Raw genomic sequence first — 21,413 nt, 5'->3', positions numbered from 1 at the left:
GCAACACATTATAGACAATCAGTGAAATATATTAAATTTGAATGCTGTTGTAAACAGCTGAAATGCTAAAAGCCATTACTTATTGTAAAGGGTAATCCTGACAGTGTTTAAATTCACCCACATGTCGTTGTCATCAGTTGTCGCAAAAATATAAGATTTTAACTTTGGGCTGAAAGTCTTCACAGTCACTTTAATGCAAAAATGTATTTGCTTCTGCATTAAGCAGTTAATATGGCTTTGACACCTAGTAATGTTAAAATGTCATTTGTACCGAATTAAGTGTCAAATACTAATTCTGCTTAAATGCACTAATTTCATTTATAAGTTATTTTCACAAGCATGTCTTTAGTCATTGTTTATACTTGTTGCTTTGCTATGTTTCCTGTCTGGACTCCAATAAGGGTAAGTAACCAATGCAATGTAATTTATGTATAAAAAGCATGCACGAAATATTATTATCAGAGTGTCGATGGTGGGCACTTAGATGAAATGCAAATCTAACTGGCAATATGTGCATCATATGTGAAATGTGGCAGGGATGAGGGTAGCTGTACTGAGCTTTTCGATCAATCTTATCAATGTTATCTTGTATTCTCTTCATCCTTCTTTCTTTCCTCCATTCTATTCTTCTTCTCTCCCCATTTCCTTTTTGCCCACCCATTCTCTCTTTTGTGCTTCTTTTTTTTTCCTTTTCATTTCTGTCTCTGTGTCCGTAACTGTAATAATCCCAAAGCAGTTTCTAATAAAGTTTCTTTTTATAAATATCAAGCAGAGCTTTAAAGCACTAGCTGTAATGCTCCACTTGTTAAAGTAAATCTTTTGGTTTTTTTCTTGGCACTCAGACAACAATTCTGAGGGCTACTCTGCTGGACAGGACACAGTTAAAAAAATAAATTTAAAACATTTGTTTTAATTAAAATAAAAATAACAGTCCAGGGTTTTCACCAGGGGTGACATCGACGAGAAAAGATTTTGTTTAACCTGGGGGTGGGTGGGGTAGGGGGGACGTAATGCTGATTATACCCACCCTTAGATGATTACATGATTTTAGAAAGCTTTACCGTTAGCAGGCGCTGTTGGTAGCACTGTTGGCTTGCAGCAAGAAGGTCCTGTGTTCAACTCCAGGCCGGGGATCTTTCTGCATGGAGTTTGCATGTTCTCTCCGTGCATGCATGGGTTCTCTCCGGGTACTCCGGCTTCCTCCCACAGTCCAAAAACATGACTGTCAGGTTAACTGGTGGAGTGTCGATGGTGGGCACTTAGATGAAATGGAAATCTAACTGGCAATATGTGCATCATATGTGAAACGTGGCAGGGATGAGGGTAGCTGCAGTGAGCTTTTCGATCAATATCTCTGCCGTCAGTGAGGCTGGGGGGCCATTATCACCAGTGAGCCAAGTGACTCTGATGTGGAATGACAGGGAACTTTCACAGAATCTGTCCTACCATTTCCCTCATTGTCAAACGTTCACACATGAATACCCTGCACTGCAGCTTCCCTCACTAGGCAACCATATACAGTGACATAATGTACTGTTTGTTTCCTTTGTTTTCCAATAATGTCATTTCGGTCATATCTGTTGAGGCACTAAGCATTGCTTACAACATGTTAAATGTATTCCAACTTATGAAGCAACCCTATTAAAAAAACAGAGTGGATGCAATAAAAGAAAAAAGCTTCAAACTTGCAATTAATTAGAAGTAAAATATAAAGGAAACAAATGCATTAACACTCAATGCAAAATCTGAATGTAAGACATGCCTGTTTGACATGGACACCTTGTTAACAGATGGCACATTTAGGTTAAAGTTATTGTACATATGTATAATTATAACTTAAAATATTGCAATTTTTCCACGTTGTGGAGTGTTAATAAGCTTATATATTTAACTATGTCATCCCCCAACAATACACACATGGGCGCTTTATGTGTAAAATAATCTAATATGATCTAATCTTCGCCTGAATGTTTCCCCAATTTGTCATATGGCTTCCTGTGCATCCATGCTACCTATTAAATGCCTCCCAACAGGGAGCGGAGAGAGGGAGCCTTCCCATCCAGGCTCACGTCAAACTTTCTTTTATTATTGTTTTATGTTGGGCATGTTGAATCATACTGACACATCCCTTACCTCTCCCCTCCTGCTCTCCGCCCCGGGTCTGGTGATGAGCGCCGTCTCGCCGCACACCACTGCCGCGTCCTCCACAAACACGCAGTCCGGGAGCGACTCGTCCGCGGGGAGCTCCACCACCTCCAGCTCGAGTCTCTTCCGCAGCACCCCGACGTACGCCTCGTGTTCTGTCCGCGCCCTTGTCAGGTCCACCTCCGCCTGGCTGGTCCTAAGCGCCTCTTTGGCCAGGGACGCGGGGATTCCCCGGACGACCGCATGGGTGTAGTGACCAAAACCTGCCATCAAACCAGCCATGTTTTCGCTTCCCTCTTTTTTTTTTTCTTGGCACGCACAAATCTGGGGGAAAAAAAAGGATTGGAAAAACACCCTTAAGAGACAGTTAAGCGAATAAATAAGAAAAAACGCAACCCTGTTGATGCAATGCTGCCTCTCTTGCTTATTTTCTCTGTCAGTTTGTTGGGTTTTTATTCTTTATTTACAACAGCCTCCAACACACAGTGTCAGTCAGTCGAGCTCCAGTCTCAGGGCGAGCGACAGCTTTCGGTGACGCGCGCCGATCATCACGTGTAGGGCTGAGGCTGTCAGCCCTCAGGGACGATCAGTCCAACAAGTGACAGAAACGCACAAAGCAGATGGATTAATCAGTTTCACGCTGGTTCAGCCCAGCAGAGCCTTCAAATCAAAGGACTGCTGTAGTAAAGAGCCAGATTTTTTTTCAAACTGCCCCTATATGTAGATGTAAGGAATTAGCCACAGCAGTGTCTTACAGTTACATATTTACTACAGTGATACAGTTTGTAAATGAATAGTATTTTATTTATTATTATTTTCAAAACAGAAAGTATAAAACCTTTCTGGCTTTATTAGTTAATCAAAATGTAATTGATGGATTTATAAAAATGTCCAAAGAAGCATTACTGTAAGTTATACAGCTAAAATCAAAAGTATTAATACCACTAGGTTTTTAGGGATTTGTAATCTTTTCAACATACCAACATGTTTCTTCTGACTTGAGGTAATGCCAACGTTTTGAAGTAGCCCAGATAGAGTCCTGATTTGAATCCGATAGGGAATCTGTGAAGAGAGCTGAAGATTAGGGTGATGTTAAGGAGGCCTCCAACCTCAAAGATTTGTACTAGACCTGTGGTCAAAATACTAGAGGAAACATGCAAAATTCTGGTGATGTTCCTTTGATTGCTTTAATGCAAATAAAAAGTTTTCTATTAGTGGTTGATTACTGATGAGTATAAAAAAGTTTCAGACATGCCCTTTGTTGTTAAAATGTCAATAAAAACAGAAACCTGATTATCCCTTGCGTTGTTTAGTTATCTTCTGAGATACCTGTCTCATTTCCTATGAGAAACAAACTTCTTGGTTGAATGAAAATGATTTAAAATCCAAATCTACTAGGCGTATGAAGCATTTTATACTTGGTTATAAGTGTTGTTGTCCACTTCTTCATCACACCTCAGATTCAGAATAAGCAATTTACAACTGAGGATGGTATTCACAGTGCTTTGCAAAGTATTCAGTCCTCTTGATTTTTTTATTTAGCTTTTTTTATTTTTTATTTAGAGTTTGTGATAGTAAATTTGATTTTTTTTAACACAAAGTTGCACAAAATTGTAAAGTAGAACCAAAAGAAAAGATTGCTTTTTAAATCAATACAAATCTGAAACGTTTGCAACGTTTGGGTTCATGTGTATTCAGCTTGTTTTATTCTGATACCCCAAAATAAAATCCAGTGCAAACATTTTCCTAATACCAGTATTAATATAGTTTTTGCAGTGAAGGCCTTGGAAGTTTTGGAAGAACATTAGAGAACTAACTGCAACATCAAGACCAAGAAGACACCAGATAGGTCATGGATGAAGTTGTCGAGACGTTCAGAGCAGTGTTGGATAATAAAACAATTTTCCAAGCTTTGATTATCTTTGATTGTCCATCTATCATATGAAAATGTGAAGAGTATGACAGAACTGCAAACCAACCAGGACATGTCTGTCTTCCTAAACGAAAACACAAGGAGAACACGCAAAGAGGCCTATGGCAACAGCTCAGGTGGTAACATCTATTACTGGGACATCTATTTGGTGTGCGTGCCACCAATCTGGACTTTATGAAAGAAGTTGTAAGAATGCATAAGAAGTCCCATTTCCATAAGAGGTCTTGTCTACAGTTTGCCAAAAGCCATACAGAAGCTATGGCAAATGCAGAACAGGGTACTCTCTGAAGCTGGGACTAAAATGCTGGAAATACTTCACCTCACACTTTAGACACCATCTTCAGCTTGAAATTTGGTGGTGGCTGCATTATGATGTGGGGGTGCCTTTCTTCAGCAGTTATAGGGGAGTTAGTCAGAGTTAGTGGGAAGATGGATTAAGCTACCTACATGTAGCTCTTGAAGAAAACCTTTTAGAGAATCCAAAAGATTTAAATTGAGGTAGAGGTTCACCTTGATTAACTTGATAATATAAAAGTTACATTTATCTTTAAATGAGAAAACTGAATGACAATAATCACATGCAGACCCACAGAAAACAAGCAATACAAAAAGAGGTGCCTGAAAAACAGATATTTTCTTACTTGATTTCTGCAGCACTGATTTTCATTATTCCAGCAATGTTCAATAAAATGCATTTAGATAAGAGCACAACTCCATTTTTGAACTCATTCTTTGAAGACTTTGCTCTTGGCAGACTTCAAGTAAAAAACACACACAAACTTCAAGGTCAAAAATATCAAATGGGGCTTTCTGCTTGTATGAAGTGTAGGGCAAGTATGGGAGGAATGGCATGCAGGCGGGGGCTTCTATTCCCTACAGTGCCATCTAAGGAAGGTTCTGGGCCTGGCGAAGCTGTCTGAATGGATGGAATGTTTTGTTCAGACACCCCAGAAGCATTTTTTTTCACCTTGAGATCTAGGTTTGTCTTTTCTTGTTCCAGATTCACTCAGTTATCCTCAACTGGTCTAAACATTCCAGCACATTCTGAAGAGCCCCACATTCCATTTTCCACTCCTGCTAGGATCACCGAATGCATCCCACCCTCTTCCAAATACCAGCACCTGCCCCCTGCTCAGCCTCCTTTTTTCCATTATTCTTGATTCTGAATTAATACAGCTTAAGCAGTTTTTTTCTTCCAATAGAAGTGAGTTTTCTTAATTTGATTCCTCCATAACACAACAGATAGAAGTCTGATGGAGAGTACATTTATTTAAAGTCCACTACCTTGCATAATTTATTAATTCACAGGATATAGACAAGGTTTAAGGTGTTATTGGTTAAACATTTAGTTTTTATGTCTAAATAAGAAATACCTACCTTTGCTGGCTTTTGATCAAAGTCCAAATCAGTTTTGACGTTAAAGTAACACATAACAAATCAATCATTTCAACTGATCATGATTGTGTAAGAGCAACTGGAAGATGAATTAATATTGTGTTAGCAAGCTTCTCTAATTTACAAAGGCATAATTAAAATTCATTTATTATTTCACAGGAAATGTTAATATGTTGTGCCACCACTGGAGAGCTGTCAAGAATGAAGGCAGGTAAGTTACCTGTTATTTTCAGGTTGAAGTTTTATCAGTAACTTAAGATAAAATGTAAAAAAAAAAAACGTTGAAGTCTGTTCTCAAGCAAACACATACATTTTTAAAGGGTTTAGTTGAGCTGAAAAACAGTATCTTTGTGTGAAATTCTGGTGGAAAATATAATAAAACAATTAGTTTCTTTAAAGGACCTATTTTCTATAATCATTGATCTTATCTGATTTGCAATTCTAACTGAAACTAAACTTGTCAGCTTTCATCACCACACACTAACTCCTAAGTTAACTCTATGCAGGCAACGTGAACACACATTTAAAAATAGATTGCCCTATTTGGTAAAAAAAAAAGATGTTTCTGTGGAAGCTAATCAGATCTATCCACTAACTACATTTTTCTTAGGGGGGGCTCCTGTCTCTTACTCTGCAGACAAATCAGTGATAATTAGGTAGGTAGATGTGGGACACAAAATATCTCTTGGCTGCTTCTCTGATGAATGTTTTCCTAATCTGGCCTGTCGTTTTAGGTGTATGGCCATCTCTTGGTAGGTTGGCAGTTGTGCCATACTCTTTCCATTTTTTGATGGTGGATTGGAAAACAGATAGATTTGTTTAACAAACCATCACCAAACTGTTTTACTGGGATAGAATTACTGATGCCTAATTACACACTCTATGAATGAAATGTTTCCTGAAGGAAGTAAGTTGTGATGAATTTTAGTAAGGGGTGTTGGGACCCAGCCATGGAAACAACATTAAAACTCCAGTACACACTTTTCTGGAACTTTCAAAATAAATTGCATTTAACTGACTTCCAGCAACTGAGAAAAAGGGGGTAACAGCAGACTTCCCATGATGCCACTGTGTGAATAAGAGCACCCCCTCTCCAACAAGCCGAACTCTTCCACACGGCCTACGAGAGGGACCGGATAGGGGAGACAAGCGCGCTGCTGTCTCTTTGCTGGCAAACAGACATAAACTCTTCAACTGGGTCCAAGGATGTCATATGATCATCAATTATATGCAAAGTTAAGTATGAATGAAATACTGTCTGTGTATCCGGTATTTTCATTCATGAACGGGGAAATTAAGGTGTAAGAATTGCTTACTTTCTCTCTGAGGCCTGCAGAAGCAAACTGTCCCAAAGAAGTTCCCTACAGAGACGCGGTCTCTATGACGCCGAGCGGAGCGGTCTCCCAGTCTGGAAGGAAGACAGCAGAGACCCCATCACCATGGTTACGGTAACATGCAGTGTGGTTGGCGGACAGAACGGGTCGTCTTTCATCCACAGCTACGGAGGTTAGCTAGAAGCTAACCATTTGTTCACAGACCGGCCGACAGAACAGCCGCCACTCCATGCAGCTAAGGAGGTTAGCTGTAGCTAACCGTTTAAAGACTGTGGACATTTCTTCAAACGTCTCTGCCTTGGACAACGTTCCTCACCACAGTTCATGAGGTTAAGTGTTTGGGCAGAATAACATAGAAGTGATTTAGATTGAAATGATCTAAACATTTTTCATTTTATGAAGTTTAGTTTTGTTTGTGTTGAACTCAGCTATCTTGGTGCTAGCAGAATATCTGTCGCACACGTGCTCAGGTGGTGTTCTTTGTATGTTTTTAAAGTTAAGACACACTTTATTAAAGAATGATTTTAAACAGAAGATTGATCATAACGCGGCGTCCACGCTTATGCATTTTAACCCTTTTATTAACGGTATTTTTAAAGGTGTGTGTTTGATTCTGGTGCTAAGCTATCAGCCTTCTTTGTTAGCTTAACTGCTAACAGCTAAGGACATGTGTTTGCTGCTAAATAATATTTACCCAGAAAGGTTTAGTTTTCAATCCAGTAAATAACGTGTCCCTAAAATCATTTTACTAAAGGTATGCTGATTATTGCCTAAGTTAGTTCCAAGACTAACTTAACTTCACTTCCAGATTCTTCAAGATAATCCTTGGTTCTCAAACATAAACATCGCATGGTAATGTTGCATCACTCTTTTGGTCATGATTTTCAATCATCTTTAATCAACGTGTTTATATTGTACATAGCCCATTAGTCTTCGTTATTCTTTAATTCTGCTTGGTAGTTAGTTGGATTGTTTTAGCATAGTAAAGAGTTTGTTGATTGAAATATGTTTGACTTTGAGTTGACTTATTTTTGTTAATAAATTCTTGTATTTTAAGAAATTGTGTGAATTCATTCCATATATGTGCAGAGTTTTGCTGTTCAATAATGTCAGAGCTCGTCTCACACCTTTTTATTTTGTCCTAATACCATCGCCTTACTGGGCTGGTATTCACAGGACAACCCTTAACAGACCGAAATATTATTTGATAAAATATTTAAATATTAATATTAAATATTAAATAATATTCTCAGATTCATAAACCCAACAGGGGCGTCAGACTAAAGTTGGGATTATTCGAATGCATGCTGATTTTTTCCGATTTGTATTTGTAAAAAAGTAAAATGAGAAATCTTAGTAAAATACATAGAAGTTTGGGATAGTTATGTGACAGAATGAGAAAAGGTTCAAGGGAAATTAATTCCTTTGCAAGGTGGTGGTGTCCTTATAAAGTGTGGATTTTTTAATGTTAGGGCCAGATCAGCTTGAGCAGTTGACCAATGTAAAGCATCACCATTATGCTGAAATTTGGTATTTAGCATCATAGCTGACTGCGCACATACCTCACAGTGGAGCAATTTGTGCTTCCTTCACTAAAGTAAACCTGTCACCAAGGACTGAACAGGATTTTTTTTTCCATTTTCCGCCCTGCAAAAACTCATCTGGTACATTTTTTGGACAGGATTACAACATTGATGGTGGTTCAGCAGTGTTAAGCAACACTTTTGTGCTATTTGCTGCATATTTCTGAAAAGGGACATTTTAGCAGATGCCATATGTCAAGATGATACAGTAACACATGTAAACACACCCAAAGTGATTTAATTTCCCTTCTACATCCCAGAGCCTGATTTGGCCCTGTCTCACTGTGAGGTCAAGCTTGGAAACAAGAGGGTAGGAACAATTCTGTGATAACTGGATGGTGTACGGACTAGAGAGATGATGCACAATACTTAAAGTAGTCTCACATTCGCCCGCCAAATATGTGTGAACCTAGACAAAACTGAAAGACATTTACAAATATCAGAGAGGCAGCCAGTAAGGAAGCAAACTTTTCAAACAATGCTGTTCTGGACATTGTTGCTTCTGAGATGTTGCATTCACAGAATTGCTTAATAGGATGTGGTCCAAACATTTCTGACCAGTAACTCTTGTCATGCATTGCTTGGTTTAGACCAACAGAGTTTTTTTTTTAACTTTTGCTAAAAGTTTAAAGTAAAATGTTTGTTTCTTATTGTCTCACTGAAAACATAACGTGTAACAGTTTGTTTAGTGTATATTTATGGCAAGTTTGCACAGTTGCTGTGAAGACGAAGATTGTTGGAAGTACTTGATAGATTTTGAAGATAGACATTTATTTGAAGTTTAATGTTTGTTATGAAAATGTATTTATTCAACTTAATGGGTTTTCAGTAATTGGCAAATTAAATTAGGTACTCCTTACACTATTTAGACCTGATCATGTGTTTCTTTGTGTTATTTAAGGTTTTTCACCTGAAGAAATGACTGATCATAAAATGACTGAAAAGATAAATAAATGATGAAAGAAAATTGCTTGGTCACTGAGTGGAATCCATTTGAAATCTCTGTGTGGATGTCTATCCCTTTCCAGTGGGGAAGTACGGATCAAATAACTTGACACCTATTGAGAATACTTCAGAATCTAACTTTTATGATGAATAGTGCAATAAAAGTAAGACAATGTGCATTATGTTGCTTTAAACTCCACCACCATGATACAAAAAATACAAAAATGATATATTAGAACTTATTTGTATAGTATTTGTTTTTTTTTATGATTCAAGGTCATATAAAGTTGTTCTAACCTTCAGGCTTGTTTCCTCTTGTAATTCCTATTTTCTGTCAACCCCTTTTTGATTGTCTTCCCTTTCTTTTCCATCCACAGCAGTTTTCACTTCGCTGAATCCCATACCTGCCTTTGGTTAGTGACCATGCACCTTTTATCAACTCACAAAGAGAAGGGTGTTCAGGGTACACAGGATTCAAATCCACTTTCAAGCAGAACATCACCTAAAGCTCAGATCCACCAGCAAGCCTCGCCGACACCTTCTTAGACCATGTGACTGATAGGAGACCTGTTTAGGTTTGCGGACATAAAAATGTTGTCCTAATTGAAAAGAAAATAAATTTGTTTAAGCTTTAGAATGTGATCAGTTCCAGGATGTGCCATCCGCAATTATCTCTGGGAGTTTATTTATTTATTTGATTATCAGCAGTAAATCATATAATAAAATCAGATTGCTCTGACAGGACTCCTCTGACCTGACCTGCTGCAAGCATCAAACTCTTTCACCTATTTTCTGGAGAAAAACCTTTTCCATTTTTCATATGCATATTTTTACTTTTGTTCTGGTGTCTGTCAGGTTATGTCATGTTTTCAGAACAAAACACTTTTTCTGCTCTCTCCGTTAACTCTAAGTGACACCTATATGACACCTATTGTATAATATGTTTATGTAAATAGTGTCTGAAGCCAGCTTTTTATTTGCCACAGGTATTTATTGTTGAAATAATCAATTTTTATGGCCCTCATAAATAGAAAATATCAACAAGGATCGTCTTGAATTGCATCCTATTACTTTCCAGTGTAACAATATCATAAATGGATCCAGTCAAAATGGTCTGTAGACATAAGCCTCTGTCTTCTGTCAATGTTTAAGGTTCTGTATGTCTTCAGAACTTGACTCTGCTTTGATTGTTGGACTCACTTAGGCAGCCATTCCTGTACGAGCTCACCATAATTTTAAGGACTTCCGACTGCTCCATGTGCTGACAGTGAAATGATGTGTTGCTCATACACAAAGTATGCTGCTTATGATATTTAATCCTTAAAACGCCACAGTGGAATCTGTTGTCTAAACATGTGACACAATCCTGTTCTGTTTCTCTGAAAGGAGAGCCTGCTGGCCATGGACTTCCTCAACAATGATTATGAGAACTGCTGTCCTCTGAACTATGAGATGTGACCACAGGTTTCCATTACACTGAGACATGATGAATCACACAATCTCTTGGACGGTGTTCAACTGTGAATTTTCTTAAACATCTCCTTTGGAGGCACAGAAACTGCATGGATAGTGCCTATTGAAGAACATTTAGAAATCTGCTTTAAAAAGTGTCTCTGCTGTGTGTTGTGTGAATGTTGAAGGTTCTCACAAAGCCTCATTAGAAACTCATTTGCAACCGGGACGGAAAAACACCCATTGGCCTTCTAGAATGTTTCCTGAGTGTTATTTCCCTTTGACGTAAAATTAAAACACTGTTTCCTGTCACTTTAACAAAGGGGTGGAAGCACAAACACAAACCAAGTCACACAGTGTAAATCGACATACATATACAGATATGACATAATTCAGATACAAGTATGTGTACAAGGATATTTCCTTTAAATGAATCCCAAAGGAGATGGAAATCAGTCAAAATAATTTGTCTTGCTTAAGTATTTGATCTCTTATCCCATTTTATCACATTAGAAAGACAAGTCCTGTGTATTTTGTTGGGATTTTATACGACAGATCAATACAAGGTAGTGCATAATTGTGAAGTGAAAAGAAAATAATAGGTGGTTCTCAAAGTTTTTTGCCATTCAAAATCTAAGCATTTTGGCATGAATTTGTTTTCAATTACCTTTAATCTGACTCTCCTAAATAAAACCAGGTGCATTCAATAGCCTTCAGAAGCTGCCTAATTAGTGAATACAGTGTGATTTAATCTCAGAATGGGAATAATTATCATGTTGTTTTCAAATATATCTGTGGTCTAAAAGCTTCAGATGTGGTTTTAAATTTATCAGAGAAACAGACAATAGGTCCATGGACCAAAATGTTACTTTTTAGTCCGTGCAAAACGCTGTTACTCTAAACACACCACCCCCACTGTGAAACATGGTGGTGGCAGCATCATGTTGCCACCGTCATGTTGAAAATACATTAATACTGTTGCAGGGCACTGTGAATACATAGAATGTCCCTTTGAAATCCTGTATTCCCAATTCCATTAGTATAACAAGTGCATTGCATTCTAAGTCAGCACACATGTGCTCAAAAAGCCATTCCCTACAGTAACAGGCTGCACTCACTCACTCACTCACTCACTCACTCACAAGAATGCTCATTGAGGCCAAACACTCACGCAGACATCAGTAGAAGGTCTACAGTGTAACCACAGAGATATGCCCTGAGAGTCCCAAAATAGAAAAAAAACACATCATCCAGTACATTCATCTCATCACACCACCATCTAGTGTCCTCAAATGGAAGTATGAAAACTATGTAGACAAACAAATCTAGCCCAAGACATTTAGCGTGGAGGAGGGAAATGATTCAACACTTTATTTCAAACAAGCAAAGACTCTTTTCGAAAAAGAAAAAGGTCCGATTCACGTAAAGGTAGTAAACAGAGTACAAATAGAGCTCATTGAACAGATTAAGAAAACAAAGATGTCCAAACTCACCAGAGAGGCTCTTTAGCCGTCTTGGCCTGCGCTGCTTTTTAAATTAAACAAACATTAAAAAGCAATGTGAAGATAAAATTTGCAAAAGTTCCGATCCTCATAAAACCTTCTGGGAGTCTGGCTGTTTGAAGCATCATTACCTGCTCTTGTTGCGTCTTTACGCACTGCTTTTCCTATCTGGTTGAAAACTTTCAATGAATCGGAATTGTTTCATGTGGCAGGGACTTACTGAGAAGGTAAAACGTAGACAAGTATTTTTTCTGTATCCCCCACCAACATATTATGGAAAGACTGACACAAAACAGGACCCACTTTCTTCCGCCTACCCCCCTTCCCAAATAAAGTGGACAGTTTGTGTGAAGTCAGGAGAACCCTCAAGGAATGAACGCAAAAAACTAAAAGAATTCCCCAGCATGGGGAACATATTTTACCACCCTTTAAGCTGTCAGGATCGTGGGGCAGAGAGAGAAATATGTTAATAATGTAGGCTACTGCCATACCAAATATGGCAATATTGTTACGTCTGAGCTCTTGGTGCGCATCTGGAAGCGTTTAGGCTCCTCTGAATAAAGGCACCGGAGAGCCAGAAATAGACGCTGTAAACGTATTTCTGCCCACACCTTCAACGCTCACAGAGAGAAAAACGCCTTTTTTAGTTTAGACATGGTCTGCAACAAATTATAAACACGAACGTATCTGATCAGCATAAGCACCACCGTGAGATTAATCACTAATACTTGTGGTGAAACTGACAAGAGCCAGAAGCAGATTCTGTTCATATTCTTTATGGCATCTGTGTGTATTATTACATAACGACAAGTTTTTCTTAATTTAGAGAACAAAACAATATTATACAATTTTAACAAAGTAACGAGGCAGGCTCAAAAGAAAAGTCTTTTGTTTAATTAGAAAAGTGCAGTAAAGCAAAGTGGTAAGCAAGAAGAGGAAGAAAATGAAAGAGAGGATAAACAAGTGAAGAAAAATATGGGAGGGAAAAGAGTATTCAGATGGGATCCAAGAGGGAGGAAAAATCCATCTGAACAAGAAAAAAAGAGAAAGGTATAGACAGGGTGGAGCTTAGGACTTGGATGGAAAAAGCGCCGAGAAACATTCCTGGCATAGTTTGGCCGTCTTTCAGCGGGGACGACGTCAGCTTCCCAGGACCATATATAAGCGCGGAGGTGGCCAGACTTCAGCAGGCAGCAACTGCTTTACTGAGAGTCTCATCTGCTCTAAACGAGCCTCTAACGCTACAAAGACTACCAGCAAGCAAGAGAGACAAACGAGGGAATAATACCCAAGGCGCAGATTTTTCCCAAGGATTCCTCTTTTCGCGCACAAATTTGTTTTTCCAAGATGCTGATGTCTACTTTTTTCGTTTTCTTCCTTGAAAGCCTTCACCTGGTGAGTGTGTATTCTTTCTGTTTATTCTAACAGAAGATCATTTCAGTTATTACTTTTGGGAAGAGAACAGCTGGTTCTTTCAGTTTGATGTGAAATTAAGATTTCAAGTCTAAACCAAGATTTTCCCTGTCAACTGCGCAGGTCCTCTCCTCATCCTCCTCTTGCCCATCCGTGTGTGAGTGTCCCCTCGAAATGTCCAAGTGCGCACCCGGCGTGAGCGTGGTCCTGGACGGCTGCGGATGCTGCAAAGTTTGCGCCAGGCAGCTGAATGAGGACTGCAATCTGACCGAGCCCTGTGACCACACCAAGGGACTGGAGTGTAACTTTGGGGCCAGTTTTGCTGCTGCTACAACTCGAGGCATCTGTCGTGGTATGTATTTTGGCTGTGCTTTTTGAATTAGCCTGCAGTCTGTTTTTCCCTCTCTATAAACGAAAGGAGTAGGATCTAGGTGATTTCAACACTGTGGAATGCAACTAGTGTAACCCTCAAAGCCCACTGTGGAGGGAGAGAGACTCCTCAGGCAGCCTGATGAATTTCTCAGTTGAACCGATCCTTATCTGGCAGCCATGTGATGCCTTTAGCAGACATCTCTGAGAAGATGAGGAAAGAATAACATTCCTTCCTTTCTGATTTTTCCCTGTTGCAGCCAAGTCAGAGGGCAGACCCTGTGAGTACAACAGCAGGATCTATCAGAATGGAGAGAGTTTCCAGCCCAACTGTAAACATCAATGCACATGCATTGATGGAGCAGTGGGATGTGTCCCGCTTTGCCCACAAGAGCTCTCCCTGCCCAACCTGGGCTGTGCCAATCCCAGACTGGTGAAAGTTGCTGGCCAGTGCTGTGAAGAGTGGGTGTGCGATGATGGCAAGGAGACAGACATCTTAGAAAAGATCTTTGGCAAAGACATGGTGACTGAAGAGCTAGAGAGAGACCTCACCAAGAAGAATGAGCTCATTGCAATTTTCAAGGGAGGACTCAAGTCCCTACCTGGTAAGAAATATTCCTGTTTCTCCTTCTGGATAGATGTATGAGCTGTCTTAACATTTGAAGCATATGATGATTTGGTAATTTGCTTTACTTCTTCTTTTCACAGCATTCAGACCACAGCCTGAAGTCCATATGTTTGACAGTCAAAAGTGCATCGTCCAAACCACACCTTGGTCCCACTGCTCCAAGAGCTGTGGAACCGGCATCTCCACCAGAGTGACTAACAACAACAGCGAGTGCAAACTGGTCAAAGAGACACGTATCTGTGAAGTGCGTCCATGCACCCAGTCACCCCACTCCAGTCTGAAAGTAAGCTTTAGCCAACCATGACTGAATGATATGGAAAAATGCATAAAATAGAGAAGATCTTAATGCTGTGTCTGTGCACACAACTGATTGCCATCTGTCTTGTTCTCATTCCTCTGCAGAAAGGAAAGAAGTGTAGCAGAACCAAGAAGTCCAGCCAGCCTGTGAAGTTCAACTTCGCTGGTTGCTCCAGCTTGAAGAAGTACCGACCTAGGTACTGCGGAGCCTGTGTGGATGGCCGCTGCTGCAGTCCCCACGACACCAGAACCATCCGGGTGAGGTTCCGCTGTGAGGACGGGGAGACCTTCCATAAGAACATCATGATGATTGAGTCCTGCAAGTGCACATACAACTGTCCACATGCCAACGAAGCCTCCTACCCCTTCTACCGCCTCTCCAATGACATCCACAAGTTCAGAGACTGATTGGCAGAGAAGCATCCGAAAACCTTAACAAAAAAAACGGCAGTCCAGATGATTGCAGGGGGGAAGGCAGACCCGCAGCCGACTACCATCTTCTTGTTGTAACTAGATTCCCAAGGAATTGTGGACTTACACCATGAGGACTCAATGAAGTGCACTGTTTGCTGTGACTACATCAGCATTCTTAATATGAAGAATTGCTTCATATTATTGGAGCTTTGATAGTAGCTTCGTCATGGAGCAGGTTGTAATTAAAAATTGTACATTTACACTAGTTGCTGATAATATCAATTCACTGTGTATATTTTGATCCTTTCTCTCCAACAAGACCCAGACTGTAGACTTGTGTGTGTATATGTGGATATGCACACACGCAATTTCAATTAGCATACCATGTTATATCTTAAAGAACAAGACAATGAAATGTAACTCAGTGACTTGTCTAACAAGTGCGTGGTTTCATTCCTTCCTGACGTGGGCATTATTGTTCATGTTTTGTGGCAGCTATTGATGTCCCTTCATGAAAAAAGACAAAGCGAAACATGTCAAAGGATGAATGTTTTTAGTATTGTTATTAATATTATTTATCTAATAAACTGTAGCTACTTTATTTGGATATTATGTGTAATACTGGAATAAATTGTAAAATGATTTAATTTTATATGCAACAATAAAACTGATTTATTTATGAAATATTAATCTTGCCTCCTTTGGTTTGTTAAAAGTGTGCTGCAGGATGGCGCAAAAAATAAAAACAATGCTCGCAAGTGCTAAGGTGGGGGAGGATATCCAAAGAGGAACTTCTCCTGTTATGTCATTCTGTGAAGCCAACAGATTCTCAGGCAGACAATGAGCAGGGTCAGTGTGCTTTTTTATATAACCCAACCTTGGAGTCTCCCTCCACTGACTTTCTGTGCTTTGGAATGCCATTCTGCAGGGAGCTAACTTGCTTTCACTTGATCTGTCCAAGCCATTCACTTGACTGATTCTGAGAAGGGTTCGAGGGGAGATTAAGTCCATGGCTAGCAATGAGTGCAGGAGTATGCCAAGAATCTTAAGTGCTGCTCTCAGTGTGCTGGGATTAGACACCATGCAACACAGACAAAGACTGTAATTGTGTACAATAGCCTGTATCTAATGAATGCATTCCACGTTTTTCTTCTTACACGTAGCGGAATAGTGCTACCAAATTGACCTAATTCATTAGCAGCTGCCTTTAAAGATCACTTTCATTGGGCTATAGAGGCTCTTAAACTGCAGGGGTCTGCTAAACAGTTATAAACAGCCCTTAGGAGCAGAAAATATTTAAGTCTCCATTTTGGCTTTGGGTCAATTCACCCAAGTGTATGTGTCCACTGGTACCCCTATTTTGTATGCCATTCAATACCCGCCCACTTAACAATTGTGTATCAGTCTATTTTCCCTTGTAGTAAAGTATTTTAGTTAAAGATATAGAAAAATCTCAAGTAGTATATTTTGATTTAACTCCATATTACTTTCTGAAAAATTATTTTCCACAACATGCACATTTTTGGCTCTTATCCACATTTGGGCCAGCTGACCCTTGATCAAACTGCAATAACAGTGAGCAATGTGCAGCTGGTAGATATTGTCTTCTGCAGAAATATGTTTTGTTACAGTAGACCATGAGAAGATTTTAGAAATACACTTTAAGTTACTGTTTGTGTAAGCAGGCATAAATTATTCTCTTGTAGCAGCTCAATTTTGCACCTGACAAAGTTATGAAGTGACAAAAACAAAAAAATGGTAAAAGTGCAAAATGTCACATACCCCTTCCTTTTAGGTTCCAGCCCAGCAGACATTAGCAAATACAATCACAGGGACAAAACAAGGAGAAAAAACACGACCGAAAGAAAATGTGGTTGCTATGTGCTTATCTGCAGCCACAACACTAGACACAACCTCACACTGGTGCTGGGTTCTTTATCATTTTATGACCCCCAATATCCATGAAAGCTGCATTACATAAACTTAATGATTAAAGAAAACAGAAACAAATTGCACAGTTGTTGTTTTATTTCTCCCCAGGTTTGATGTTTGCACCACCAGTAAGGTTTAAACTGGTGCACACAGAGTACAGCTCAGGGGCAACGACAGTGAAGGGTTTCTTTTCAGACCCAGGTAGAGGGAGCGGCTCAGGAATGCTGCAGTGGCTCAGAAAGCAGACATCCTGATGGGCGGCAGATGTTGGAAAATATTTCAGAGCAACATGTTCACTTTAGCTGGGACAGTTTTCCAAATTCACACAAACACCTCCAAGAACCTGCTAGTGTAAGCCATAGGCGATTTATCTCTTCACAACAGTTAAGAACTTGTCTATCTGACACTATATAATATCTTTGTTATCTTTCCTGCAAGGCTGCTGGCAATAAATCTCGATTAAGTGTGTTTAATAAGAGGCTGAACAGGACATGGCCTTTGATTGAGCTGAATGCCTCACAGGATGTACCGACTGAGGTTTTACAGATTGCTCACATGAAAGGCTTCTGAGGTTTACCTAATCACAAAGATGTGTGGCTACCCCCCTCACAGTCAGGGTTTACAGTCAAAACACTTTCAGGGTGCCCTGTTTTTGCTCTGTCGCTTCCTGCAGAAGAAACTTTCCGTCTCGTCTCCGAGACATTGCCAACTGCTATCTGAGTATCATTTATCCTGATAACAGAATGCAGGCCACTTGGTTATGTAATGGGATCTGTAGGTCATGTGAGCAATGTAGTCCATCAACTGTAGCATTTCTTTATTACAGACAATCCTTCTGCATGTTTAGGAAGCCCTACAACGGGGTTTATTGTAGGAATAAAACTGTGGACAGAAGACAAACTCTTAGAAAGACATAGGTGCTCCTGTAATTAAATCACTCCCCAACTACTTCATTCCTTGAAGCCAAAATGTGTTTGTATGACAAAGACATTTGAGTTCAACTTTCATCAAGAGCTACGTAATGCCGTGTGCAACCAGCAGCTATGAGTACCAGGAGAGGCCATTACAACATGCTGGATCCTACTAAAAACTGATGTCAACAATTTTACAGCCCTCTAGACTATAAACTTCAGTTAATATTTACTGTTATACAGGCAGGAGAGAATGAGGGTTGGAAAATGGTCACAAAACGCAGAGGCAGCTTCTTGTTTTATAAAGTACCATCTGCTGGACAAAAGCTGAAATAGCATCTGTTTTTATTCTTTTGCCTGAACTCAAACTTGTGCACTGAAAAAATCTCAGAAAATTGTTCAAGTTCAAGAATCTTTATTATCTTGTAAGGGCAATTTATTTCACAGCAACCGTTTAAAAACAAAAACAACCATTTGCTAAAAACATGACAACTCATTTAAAAATCTAAGAGCTGCAGGAACAAATTTGATTTTCAATGTATTAGTCCTACATCTTGGGCATTGTGCATGAAATTGATTGTAAAACAACATACGAAACAATTAATTTCTGTAGCTTTGAATATTCATTTTCAGTTTCCTAATCAGAAAAAAATATGATGATGCAAAATACTAATAGATCCTTGACAAAGCTTATGAGAAAATGATTTGTGGGAAAATTGTTGGAAGGAGCATGAACACACAGACACACAAATATTATGGACAGTGATGCAAATCCTCTGACACACCCACAGGATCTGCAGCTGTAACTACGTAAAAAAAAACCTCATGAGCAGGCTGTAAATGTCAAATCAGTCCTCTCCTCCCAGGCTTTGGGCCTGGTTCTGACTATGATTAGATGACTGCTTATTATTGCAGAGGTTATTAGCTTAGACTTAGTCTTTAGGCATCTTAAAAGGGGGAACACCATCATTCAAGCTGATGTTAGCATTTGATGTTGCTCTTTTTGTTGGTAGGCATAGGTTGTAGGACCAGTAAAGTCCTACAACCAAACATTTACACTCATAAAACTGTAAAGAAGACATTTTCAGTGATTTGTTTTAGCATTCAAAAGAGTAAAACAGTATTCACATACACCTTAGAAGCCCACATTATAACTTTCAAAACTAGAGCACTACAGGCCAATATCTTAATTACCATTCTTATCCAAAATACCTGAGGCATTGCTGAGTAATTTCTCTTCATAATGGAAGACCTTGAAAAGGTTGGCAAAGTGATGTTTTACATAAAACCGTCATACAGACACTGCAATACTTGCAGAAATGACCAGCGGCATACCGCAAGGTTCAGTATTAGGACCTTTTATGTTGCTTTTACAGTATATGTAGTTCCTCCAGGACAGATAATAAAGCAGTATTTTTATAAACTGCCTTTCTTTGTTAACTGCTTGACAAGTCAAACAATGGTTAAATGACAACCATCTACAACTATATTTGGCAGGCCACAAACCTTAACTATTGTCCCACATCATTAAATCCTATGCCTGAACTGAACTGAACCTTTCAGTAAAGGCCTATAAGAAAGGTTAGACCTCTGGTGTTAAAGGCAAAAGTGATGAAGCTTTTACATGCTTTTAATTCATCATACCTTCATTACTGTGACAGTAATTTTATGTTTTGAAAAACAAAGAAGTTGACTGACAACAAGACAACAAGCAGTTGGCTGACAACAAGCAGTTCTAAAACTATAAAAGACAAATGCTTCTAGGCAAAACACCCAAAATATGGAATACTCTACCTATCTGACTACTACTGCTTAGAATTTATATAAAAAGTAACTGCAGACTTTGTTTTTGTTTTTTTTATATTGTGTTTAAATGCAGTATTGTAGTAGTTTTATGTTTCTCTGTCTCTCTATTATATTAACATTTAGGAACAATCAGGTTTAAGTGAGGATCATTAGGGCTGACCTCCATCGAGAACTTGTACAGGTCCAAGGTCAGGAAAAAGGCAGCTAACATTTTTAGACTTTTACCGTCAGGTCAGCGCTAAAAAGCACTTTTAGCAAAAACCAGCCGCCTGAGAGACAGTTTCTTCCACCAGGCTGTCTCTCTGATACACACAAAGAACACATAGTAAGAGATGGGCAAGGAGTAGTCAATTGTGAAACAAATAGGTGTATCTTTACATACACATATCTATCTCCTCTAAGGTTTACATATTTATACTTAATGTCGGTACACTGTGAGCATGTGAAACCCAGGTCATATTCCATTTTTTGTTTGTGCATGCAATCTTGGCCAGTAAAGCTGATTCTGATATGAATGTTTATAATTTTATCCTCTTTAGGTTTATGGTTTATATTCAGTTTTTACTCTCTTAAGCACTTTGTGATCTGTGATAGTTGCTGTACAACAAAAAATGACTATGTATAACAAAGTCATGTAAAATGTGAACTAACGGTTATGTACATATTGTTTTTTCTGCTTACTGGTATAACTTGTAAGGGTTGGATTTTTAAGAAAATACTTTAGCAATTATATTTTATGCCCAATTTATGCCCATATTTTATGTGATCTGTATTTACTTGCCAGTATCAATCAATCAATCAATCAATCAATCAATCAATCAATCAATCAATCAATCTTTATTTACAAAGCTCTTTAACAGTGCGCTGCACTGATAAAAATAAATAATAAGCAGTAAGCAATTACAAGATAATAACAAAGAAACAGAAAATAAAATAAACAATAAAAGGCAAATACAAAGACTGGCCAAGTACCATGCTCTCTGAAGTTAAAAGCCAGTGAAAAAAGATGGGTTTTTAAAAGAGTTTTACATTTATTAAGAGTTCTGACAGACCTAACAGAAGGAGGGAGAGTTTTCCAGCCAAAAAGGCTCTGTCCCTTAGTCACAAGCTGAGTCCTAGGAACAGAAAACATTTGATCTTCTGATCTCACAGCTCTACAAAAATGATAACTATCTAGGAGCTCAGAAAGATAGGGAGTTGCCAAACCATTTACACATTTAAAAACCGAGAAAATAAAATTCTGAAAGAAACAGGCAGCCAGTGAAGGGAACACAATATCGGGGTAATGTGCTCATATCGTCTTGTTCTCATTAAAGGCGGACAGCTGAATGTAGGACTTAAACAAAACAACCAA

General features: G+C 38.9%; 2 protein-coding genes across 7 annotated transcripts in view; one reads left to right on the top strand and one right to left on the bottom strand.

Moving 5' to 3' along the window:
* Positions 1–17,210, bottom strand: part of ddah1 (dimethylarginine dimethylaminohydrolase 1) — a 120,407-nt gene extending 103,197 nt beyond the window's left edge. Inside the window, exons 1-4 of one of the 6 annotated variants that reach the window (XM_047374471.1) lie at positions 12,421–12,641; positions 12,281–12,314; positions 3,126–3,207; positions 2,134–2,469 (exon numbers count right to left, since the gene is read on the bottom strand). In XM_047374471.1, the coding sequence (XP_047230427.1) occupies positions 2,134–2,469; positions 3,126–3,131 (342 nt within the window). In that variant the 5' untranslated portion in view covers positions 3,132–3,207; positions 12,281–12,314; positions 12,421–12,641. Of the gene's footprint in view, positions 1–2,133; positions 2,470–2,541; positions 2,742–3,125; positions 3,208–4,719; positions 4,737–12,280; positions 12,315–12,420; positions 12,642–17,192 lie in introns of those variants that run through there. The other 5 variants (XM_047374472.1, XM_047374469.1, XM_047374470.1 and 2 more) reach the window with 5 other exon arrangements.
* Positions 13,493–16,100, top strand: ccn1 (cellular communication network factor 1). Its single transcript, XM_047374467.1, has 5 exons — positions 13,493–13,684; positions 13,826–14,054; positions 14,332–14,676; positions 14,780–14,982; positions 15,102–16,100. Exons 1-5 carry the CDS (start codon positions 13,637–13,639, stop codon positions 15,402–15,404), a joined length of 1,128 nt encoding a protein of 375 aa, XP_047230423.1. The 5' UTR covers positions 13,493–13,636; the 3' UTR covers positions 15,405–16,100.
* Positions 17,211–21,413: the final 4,203 nt, after the last annotated feature.

Source organism: Girardinichthys multiradiatus, chromosome 9, assembly GCF_021462225.1.
Source record: "Girardinichthys multiradiatus isolate DD_20200921_A chromosome 9, DD_fGirMul_XY1, whole genome shotgun sequence".
In the NCBI taxonomy this organism is placed as follows: domain Eukaryota; kingdom Metazoa; phylum Chordata; class Actinopteri; order Cyprinodontiformes; family Goodeidae; genus Girardinichthys; species Girardinichthys multiradiatus.
This window is presented reverse-complemented; position numbering and strand designations above follow the sequence as displayed.

Bases quoted from the DNA above. Each gene is read 5' to 3' on its own strand.
- ccn1 (XM_047374467.1), top strand. From the start codon at position 13,637: ATGCTGATGTCTACTTTTTTCGTTTTCTTCCTTGAAAGCCTTCACCTG. The intron at 13,685-13,825 runs GTGAGTGTGTAT...TCAACTGCGCAG, and splicing joins TCCTTGAAAGCCTTCACCTG to GTCCTCTCCTCATCCTCCTC. The intron at 14,983-15,101 runs GTAAGCTTTAGC...ATTCCTCTGCAG, and splicing joins CACCCCACTCCAGTCTGAAA to AAAGGAAAGAAGTGTAGCAG.